General features: G+C 62.1%; 1 protein-coding gene across 1 annotated transcript in view; it reads right to left on the reverse strand.

Moving 5' to 3' along the window:
• CACNA2D2 (calcium voltage-gated channel auxiliary subunit alpha2delta 2) overlaps positions 1-9,242 on the reverse strand; it is a 209,305-nt gene that overhangs the window by 12,437 nt on the left and 187,626 nt on the right. The window contains exons 6-19 of the mRNA XM_035894677.1: positions 9,049-9,106; positions 7,064-7,114; positions 6,792-6,891; positions 5,801-5,959; positions 5,201-5,308; positions 4,404-4,482; positions 4,159-4,208; positions 3,137-3,226; positions 2,899-2,967; positions 2,600-2,674; positions 2,049-2,123; positions 1,807-1,878; positions 1,418-1,489; positions 1,179-1,240 (exon numbers count right to left, since the gene is read on the reverse strand). Of these exons, the coding sequence (XP_035750570.1) occupies positions 1,179-1,240; positions 1,418-1,489; positions 1,807-1,878; positions 2,049-2,123; positions 2,600-2,674; positions 2,899-2,967; positions 3,137-3,226; positions 4,159-4,208; positions 4,404-4,482; positions 5,201-5,308; positions 5,801-5,959; positions 6,792-6,891; positions 7,064-7,114; positions 9,049-9,106 (1,120 nt within the window). The remainder of the gene's footprint in view (positions 1-1,178; positions 1,241-1,417; positions 1,490-1,806; positions 1,879-2,048; positions 2,124-2,599; positions 2,675-2,898; positions 2,968-3,136; positions 3,227-4,158; positions 4,209-4,403; positions 4,483-5,200; positions 5,309-5,800; positions 5,960-6,791; positions 6,892-7,063; positions 7,115-9,048; positions 9,107-9,242) is intronic.

Consider the following 9,242-nt stretch of genomic DNA (forward strand, 5'->3'; position numbering starts at 1 on the left):
GGGAGACGCTGTCGGAGGAGCTGGGCTCCTGGGTGCTGGCTGCAGTGGACGGTGGCCCTCAGTGATGGTGTCTGTGCCAGGTGCTGCCCGGGATAAGTGAGCACTGGCAGGGGAGGGCCACATCCCTGAATCTCATCAGAAGTCACACCTGCACCCGAGCCACCGGGACCTGGATTTGCTCCCCTTCAGCTAGTCCTGTCTGCACCCAGAAGCACGGACCAGGCCCCCCAGCAAGCATGGCAAAGGTGGTGGAACTCAAAAAAGCATGGCAGAGGTGGTGGCACCCCAAACCACAGGTGGCAAGAGGAGGGTGGTGACTTTTTTCTTTCAGTGCTGGTGGCACCCTGTGCTGACGGGAACCCTGGGGAGCATCCCTGCCGCAGTGCAGAGCCGCGGGAGCGCAGAGGCCCTGGCAGCACCTTTCTCCCTACAGACCAACCCATGGCCCCTGCCCCAGCCATGTCACCCCATGTCATTGTCCCCTCCTTGACAGCGCTGCTGGGCTCTGGAGGGGTGCCACCATGGGGGACAGGGCTGGGGCTGCGTGGGGGACACATGGCAGTGCTGGGAGGTGGCTGTGACCCTTTGCCAGCCCCTCCTGAGCTGGGTGGCGAGGAAGAGGAGGGTACACTGGGCAGCAGGGGGACCACATGGCTCCTCACAAGGCGAAGGCAGCACAAGTTGGACAGCACAGACATGGTGATGCTGGGGTCTTTTTTTACACATCTGTTAGTCCAAGCTGGGTGATAAAATGCAGAGGGGAGCTTTGCTCTCCTCTGCCTCTGAAGCTGCGGCCTGTGTTGCAGGGTGGGTGTACATCCCTGTCACCCACCCCAGAGCAGGCAGAGACCTGCACAAGCCCCTGGCCGTGCAGGCAGGTGGTGGCAGGGGTGTCCCTTGTCCGGTACCTTGTATGCCAGCCCTGCAGCGCCTGTGCTGAGCCCTGGGGACCGCAGCCCAGCTCAGCAGTGCTGAATACTGGTGGGCAGCACTTTTGGGAGTCCCCTCTAGAGCATCACTGGCTACATGCAATGACATGACGGCACGTTTGCAACCCACAGCCCACGGGACATGTTCCTGGTGACCTTGAGGACCTCCCGAGCTGCAGGCACAGGACTGCAGCCCTGTACTGGTGCGGGTCTGGATGATGCCAGGCGAGCACCGGCAGTGCTACTCACCTATAGTTGGTGCTTTTGATGGGGGCCCACGTGTAGGTCCTGAACACCTCGTCGATGTATTGCTGCGGGTCAGAGGGAGCCAGTCAGGCCTCTGCGGTGCCAGGACCCTGCCAGCACGGTGACACGGGACCCCAGCTCCAAGCCCGTTGCTGGACACAGCCCCTCACCCCCTGCCACTGGGGTAGGGTGCTCAGCATGGCAGTACTTTTGGCCGTGACCCCCTTCCCCTGCAGTGTTACCTCATCCAGGGACTTGATGAGGGTCTTGATGAACCTCTGCCCGTCGTTACCATCAATCATGCTTCTCCGGATCTGGGGGACATGGAGGAGGCGACTGAGGGCCACAGAGCCCAGCCACATCCCTGTGGACACCCACCCCAGCGGGGTGACACTGGGGACCCACAGGGTGCAGGGGCAAAGGGTGAGAAGCCTGGTGGGGACTCTTCATGCTGGCACCCAGGGGCCTGTGACCCAGCTCCTGTCCCCTCCATGGCCCCATGGGAGCTGTGCCGGGGCCCTTAGGATGAGGCACTTCCCAGGGCAGGCTGGAGGGGCTAAGTGCCCTTTGCAACTGCAGAAAGGGGGCAGGTGCAGCCTGTACCCCAAAAGCTGCCTCTGAGTCTGCCCACCTCCTCCTTGTTCTCATCTTCCAGCTCAGCATCCAGGAAGTCCAGCGTCACCGGCTCACGGAAATTGATGATCTGCAGGCAGAAAGGGAGAGCCAGGGAAGGGCTCAGGGCTCCCGCAACTGCCGCTGAGTCCAGACAAACATCACAATTCCCGCAATTAGCTCCTAATGACCCTGGGAAGCTGTGTGTCCCATGGGCCTGGCTAACCCCCGCTGCTGCCACCCCAACGGGCCCCTCCTCACCTGGGGCTGCAGGTTGGGGTGCAGCAGGACGTAGCCGTTCAGGTCGATGGCGAAGATGTAACCGTTCGCCCCCAGCTGCAGGAGGACAGGAGGAGGGATGAGGCTGGCCAGGCAGCTCTGCGGCATGTCGTGCCATACCAGTGCCATCACCCTCACCTCTGCAGGCAGAGCTTGCCCCACGCCACCCCTGGGGCTCAGCCTTTTTGATCCATCTATTTCTATTCTCAGGCCAACAGCATCTCTCACCTCAGCTCTGGATTTTGCCTGCTACCCCTTTCCGCAGGCTGGTAAGGTTTATCCCCTGCTGACCCTGCAAGGGTTTCAGCTCTGCTCTGGGTCCCAGAGCATCACCCGGCTCTGATCCCTGCCCTCCTGCCTGCCCTGGTCCCTCCCTGCAATCATGGCTTCTGTGCCCTGCGACTGCCAGTGCTGCTGGAGGTGCTATAGGGTGCTGGGGGGGGGGGAGGCAGCTCAGGGCTCCCCACAGCAGGTTCCCACGCCAGGCTCCAGCAGCGCAGGGCAGGGATGGAGGGGAAGGGGCCCCCACGCACGTTGTATCGTGGCGTCAGCCTCTTGATGTCATTGAGAGCGACGTCGATCCCCATCACGCCCAGGATGAGCTGGTTCTGGAAAAAAGTGCAGGGAGGGAGGTGGGTGGGAGCAGGGCTGTCGCCTGCTGCCACCAGCACAGGGATGGAGAAACAGGGGGATGGACCTCCACCCCAGGGGTACCAGTGTCCCCCTCCGCTGCAGCCATGCCCCCAGCATCGGGGCACCCTCCCCACCCCACTGTGATCCCACACCTGGGACTCCTGGTGCAGCCAGGGCTGTGGCAGCCACAGTCTCCTACCTTCCTGTCACTGCTGTCCTCCGTCAGGTTGAACACCGGCAGCGTGCCTGTCACCACCAGGCCCAGTCCCTGCACAAGCACAGAAGGGTCTCCCACAGCCCCTTGCCAGCCCCAGGTCCCAGCACTGGGGGTGGGCAGCAGAGGGGGTTAACCCCCTGGCAAGGGAGATGGGGGCATGTGCTGTGCAGGACCCTGGGGCCAGTGTCCCCACCCACATCCCAGGGCTGGGGGTGCTTACCAGGGCATCCTGGTAGACGTTGGTCCACTGAACCTGCTTGGCTCGGTTCCCAGCCAGGACCATGGGTCTGCCCAGCACGTCCAGGTACTCCTGCCAGGGAGACAGGGCAGGGGAACGCAAGACATGGGAGTCATATGCCTCCCTGCTCCAGCTCAGTGACACCCCTGTTCCTACGCATGCCCAAGGGATTATTAATAGGGTGCGTGGTGCTGGCCCCCAGTGGCAGGCTGAGCTAGGGGAGGGGGCTTGGCAGCTACCAAACCCCAGGGTAATGGCTCCAGCTGGGGACCAAACAGGCCTGTCAAGATGCAAACAAGGCTCTGCCTGCCATCAGCATGTGCATAGGCAGGGCAAGGTCTCCCCAAGTAGTGCTAGCCAGAGCCCCCCTGGCTCCCAGCCACTCCTGGGGCTGGGCTTGCTCTGTCATGCCCGGACCACATCGCTGCTGCCTTCCTGGCTACCACTGCCTCCTCTCTTGAGATCTTTTCCTGGGACAGGTTTCCCTTATCCTGGGTCACCTTGCCAAAGCAGACCTCTGGGTGGGGGAGCAGCCCCTGTGCCATGATGCCAGCCCCTCACTGAGGGGCTGCCCCGCTTGGGGACACCCCCATGGCACCTTGTGTGCATTGATAAAAAGGGGCAGGAAAGGGGCAGGGGGACGGGGTGTGCGGCAGACACGCCTGGCTCTGCTGGGGCTGGCCCTGCCCGTGCTCGCTCCCTGCCCGCGCTCGGCTCTGCTCTGCGCTGATTAATGCCTGATGTTTCATAATTAGTCACTCAAAAGGCAGCAGGTCTGTGGGGAGCTGCAGAAGATGAATTACTTATTTCAACAGCACGAGGCCTGGCTGAGGGCTTGGCTCGGCTCCCCAGCTGGCTGCCACACTGGCTGCGAGCCTTTGGGCTCTCTGCAGTGGGGCTGGGGCTGCCTGAGCCTGCTCCCAGGCAGGGCACCCCTGGGAGGGCAGCACTGCCTGTGGCACTGCCTGCCTGCCGGCACCCTGCCTGCCAGCACCCCACTGTACCTGCGTGTTGATGCGGATGGCGCCGATGGAGGGGATTTCAAAGTAGTAACCTTGGAAAAGAAAGAGAAAGGCAGCTGGAGAGCTGGCCGTCTGCCTGTCCGGTAGCCTGGCTGTCCTGCTGTCCAGCCCTCCAGGGATGCAGCCAGCACCTTGCCTGCAGCACCATGCACTGGAGCACTGGTGCCAGCCCTGGCACGAGGGCGAGCCCAGTACCCCGCAGCCTCCTGGGTGCCAGCCCCGCTCACCTTTGTTGGCACAGGCCATCCACTGCAGCGGGGTCACGTCGTAGTTGTGCTGCCCGACGGAGAAGGTGAAGACCCGCACCTGTGGCAGAGCACAGCAGTGAGGATCATCCGCCGGGCACCCCAGTATTCCACACTGGGATGCTCCCAGCTGATGGCAACCTCCCTGGGGACAGTGTGGCATTGCCCTCTGCCATGCAGACCATGCTGCCCATGGCCAAATGCAGGAAGGCAGAAGGCTTCTGCAAATGCTGGCAGGCAGGCAGGGACCCCCTCTCTCCCTGCCTGGACCCAGTCAGTCCTGTCCCCCATCGGCCAAAGCCACCTACCCTGTAGGACCAGAGGTCCTTGTGATGCAGCATCGCTGCACAGGGAGGGGTATGTGCGCTCCGAGGGTCCTGCATGGTCCAAGGTTCCCCCCAACCTCATGGGTTTCCAGGTCCCGGGGAGCTGAGTGGCAACAGGGACCCTCCTATCTGTGAGCAGCCCTGTCGCCCATGCCTGGCATGTGCTCCCCCGCAAGGGCAGGCTCTTGGGGGGGCTCACCAGCCCCATCTACCCTGGCAGCCCGTGGGGTGCCTGGCCTTGTGCCTCCCACATGCCAAGGTGGGAGCTGGCTATAAATGGCACCAGCATGTCACCATCTTATTACCAGGGCAGCGTCTCGGCGCAGGAGCAGGTTGTCGGGGAGAGAGGATGGTGACATTGCTAGTGGCAAATGAAGTGGAAGCTGACAAAGGAGCTGCAGCAGCCACCTCTCCCCTGGCGAGCGGCCCCAGCCTGGCCCCACAGCCCCTCACCGTCTTATTGGGCCAGTTGTACTTCTCAAAGACGTCCTGCACCCGGTCCTCACCGCCGTCTGTGAACATCATGATCATCTTGTTGCAGTTGGCACGTGTGATGTTGGACTGTGGGGCAGAGAGATGGCGCCTGAGGTGGGACCCAGAGCCAGCGGCACTGGGCTGGATGTGGCCAGGAGGGCTGGCCCCCACCCATCTCTTTCCCCAGCCTGTTTTTCTGGGGTGAGGGTGGCCGGGGTGAACAGGCAGGAGGAGAGACACGGTCTTCTTGGAAATTATGTTGTGGCTATTGCTACTCAGCACCTAATAGCACCATTTATCTTTATTTTGCCTCTGGTATGGTGTCTGGCTGGATCCAGCCCCCTCTGCCCAGCCTTGCTAACTTTTAATAACCCAGAAGGGCAGTGGCTCCAGCAAAACCTCAGCTACAGCGTGCTGGGGGGTACGATGTCCCCCCAGCATTGCAAAGGAGGACAAGGAGCCCACTGCATGCCAAAGCCCCAGGCAGCAGCCAGGTGCTCGGAGATCTCCCTCCATCACCCTCAGCACCCATGGGTGCACTCTGCCCGCCCCCAGCCTGCAGCCCGGCCCCCAGCTCACATTCTGCAGCTGGTCGAAGGCATACTCAAAGCCAGCCTTGTAGTCGGTTGTGCCCTTCGCCACCATCCCCTGCACGTCCTCCTTGAACACCTTCTTGTTCCGGATGTTGGCCTGCACCAGGTGCTTGAAGCATGACACCGGCTTTGCCTTCTCGTTGAACTGGGAGGTAAAAGGGAGGGGAGCGGGTTGCAGAAAGGAGTTGGGGACCCAAAGGCAGCCCCCAGTGGGCACAAACCACACACCACACACAGCTGCCATGAGACAGCCAGAGCATCCTGTGTCCCATGTCCTGGGAATGGCCAATGCTGAGACTGGGGCTTAGCTCGGGCCAAATCCAGCACCGAGACGCCTGGTGTGGGTATCAGTAGTGGGTGCTGCCAGCGCAGGGCTCGCCTGCACCCTTGCTTCTTCAGGACCCCGCAGGCTCGTGCAAGCAGGCGTGCCGTGCCGTACCGGCAGGGGGAGCAGGTGCTGCCTCTCACTTATGGCTTCATTTTCTGGCAATAGGGCCCATTCATTAGGGGAGCAGCGATCCAGCTAACGGAGCTCGGCCAGACACGTTAATTAGCGCCAGTGTGCTTGTGGCCAGACAGGGGAGGGCCGGCATGGGCTGGGTGCCCAGCAATGCACAGATGTGGTGGCATGGCTGCTGTGCTGTGTGAGGGCATGGGCTGGTGACATCGCCATGGGGGGGGCATGATGTCACTGGCTGGTGGCAGAGAGGAGGTGGCTGGTTGGGATCACCCCAGGAGCATCTCTGCCGAGCGCCCCATGATGGGGGCAGCTTTCGTTCACCACCACATGCAGCTGAGCCCCGAGCAGCCATTTCCTTTCTTATGTGCAGGTGGGTGGTTAAGAAGAAAAAAAAAAAAGGCATTTCTCTCTCTGCAGAGCCCCTGGGCAGGTGGATCTGGGGGCAAAGGGGTCCTGCGGTGGGGAGCTGGGAGCTGCCTGGGGGGCACAGCCCTGCCGCCTGCCCCGTGGCACTCACCGAGGCCACGTTGACATAGTCATCATCCGAGAGGGTGTCCAGCATCTCATAGACTGAGGTCTTCATCAGCTTGAGGGTGAGGCCGCTCACACTACCGCTCCTGGCAGGAGAGAGGGGTGCTGGGGCTCAGCAGCGAGGGGTCACCCGGCTCCCTGCCAGCGCTGTCCCACACAGCTTCCCTGGGGCCACCAACAGAACAGTGGCACCCTGGCACGCTGTCCCACCATCTTGGCCTGGCTCAGCCCAGCCACAGCCCCCACCCGTGTACTCACACGTCCACGATGATGACCATGTCCTTTGGGGAGGAGGCACCTTGGATGTACCTGCAGGGCGCAGAGGGGGGTCAGCAAGGTCAACTCCCTGCTGGGTGCAGCCCAAGTTTGCTCTGCCAGGGCACAGGCAGCCGTGCTGAGAGTGCCCATGCACCCATGGCTGCGGTGACCCCGTGGCGAGGAGCAGGGACAAGGTGGCAGCAGGTGAGTGGAGGTGGGGATGTGGCGCGGCGCGGCATGGCACGGCAGACTGCCAGCGACCCGCCGCTCGGTACCGTATCAGTCTAATGAGCTCTAAATGCTAAACTCTTCCATCATTGCAGGCCCTTTTCTGCGCACTGATTATGCTGACACACACATCCATATTAAGATGCTATTTACCCCCCGGTAGCTTCAAAGGCCAGGCTGATTAGGTTATTTTTAGCTACAAGGAGGAAAAATAATATTACTACGTAAATCCTCCCCCTTGAAAACAATTAGGGAACCCTTCCTCACCCCTTGAAGCAGCCAGTCCTGCTCTCAGCCCTGCTGTGCCATGCTGTGTGGGAGGGGGCCAGCAGGGTGCCCAGCACCCATCCCAGCCATGGCCCAGGCCCAGCCCAGCCTCCCCGTCACATCTCGTGGGGCCTGATCCTGCCACGGATGAAGTCCAAGGGAGCCTTGTTACTGGCTCGATCAGGATCAGGCCTGACACAAATTAGTTAGTGTGTTATTAGTATCAATTACCCACCATTACTGGGGAGGACTGGGGAAGGGGCAGGCTCTGATTGCTAATCCCAGGTCCTGATGTTCCCTAATTACAAGTGATTACCAGGGCAGGGTGTGGGATGGGGGATGCTGGCAGGTGGGGCCCTCCTGGCGCGGATGCTGTGTCCCCCCAGCACCCCCCATGGTGCTGGGGTGCAGGAGGGGCAGGCAGCTGCCCGTGGGGTTCCTGCCGGCCGGGGGGGCGGCTGCGGGCAGAACCGTGGCCCCTGCCAGGCCCGGCAGCTGAGCAGTGAGGGCTGTGTGCTGCACCAGACCCCGGCTGAGGGCAGGAGAGGACCCCAAAGGGGTGCTCCCAGGGGTGTGCTGCCCCCCCAGCACAAAGGGTGCTGCTGCTCCTCCATGGCTGGGTGGGTGAGTGCATGGCCAGCCCGGCTAGTGGGCAGGCAGCCAGGCTTGGTAGCCCCTGTACAGCAGCCCCCCCCCCCCCAAACAGCCTGCCAGTCCTTCTGCCAATAACCTGCATGGATGCCCCAGCGGCGAACAGTTAATAATTAATGTGGAGCAATCAAAGACAATTAACCATAGTGGCAGGGCCATTAATTTTCTGACAAGGAGAGGGGGCAGCTCCTGGTGCAGGCAGGGGGACAGGCAGGGGGTGCTCCCTGGGATACAGGGCTCCCCAGGCACCTCCCGCAGACCTGTGCCTGCTTTCCTCTCCATGCCCGCTTTTTTAGGCAGCAACTGTGGGCAGGACGGGGACGCAGCTCCCCCAGCCTGGTGGGCAGCCAGATAATTAGCACTGCCACGCTGGCACCTCTACCTGGGCTATGGGGAAGCGACTCAACCCTACCTCACTCGGCTTGTGGCTAAATGGCTGCTCACAGCTATTGCTTAACCACAGCCTGGCGCTGCCTGCCTGTCTCTCGCTTCCATCCACCCGGCTCATGGTTTCCGAGAGCTGGTTGTTCTCCCATTTGGATGGGAATGCTGGCCGGGACTGAGCGCTGGCAGCCGCAGCTGCAGGCGAGAGCAGGGTGAGGGGCAGCTCTCCACGCTTGATCTGTGTCCAAGGATTTATCGCTCCATCCCACTCTGCCTTCCTGGGAAGAGGGGAGGGGAGTGGGAGCTGAGAGCTGCAGCTCGGATGCCCCTGCCCGTGTTATGGCGTCTGTTTGCCAATGACAACCATGTATGAAATGAAACGGGGAGGGAGCTGGCTGCTCCCAGCCGGGAAAGGCCAGCAAAGGTACCCCCCTCCCCACCCGGCACCCCCTTACCAGGGCCGCCGGCGCACATCGTAGAGGTCGATCTTATTGGGGGCCCTCCACGGGGTGGCTGCAGGGGGAAGGCAGGTGGTCAGCGAGGCAGGGCTGTCCCAGGGCAGGGGACGGGGCAGAGGGATGCCCATGGCTGGGGAAGCAGCAGGGCTCTGGTGGGGAGCTCACACCAAGAGGGTTTGGCACAGTATGGG

The sequence above is a fragment of the Egretta garzetta genome, unplaced genomic scaffold (assembly GCF_000687185.1).
Source record: "Egretta garzetta isolate BGI_Z169 unplaced genomic scaffold, ASM68718v1 scaffold215, whole genome shotgun sequence".
NCBI classification, from domain to species: domain Eukaryota; kingdom Metazoa; phylum Chordata; class Aves; order Pelecaniformes; family Ardeidae; genus Egretta; species Egretta garzetta.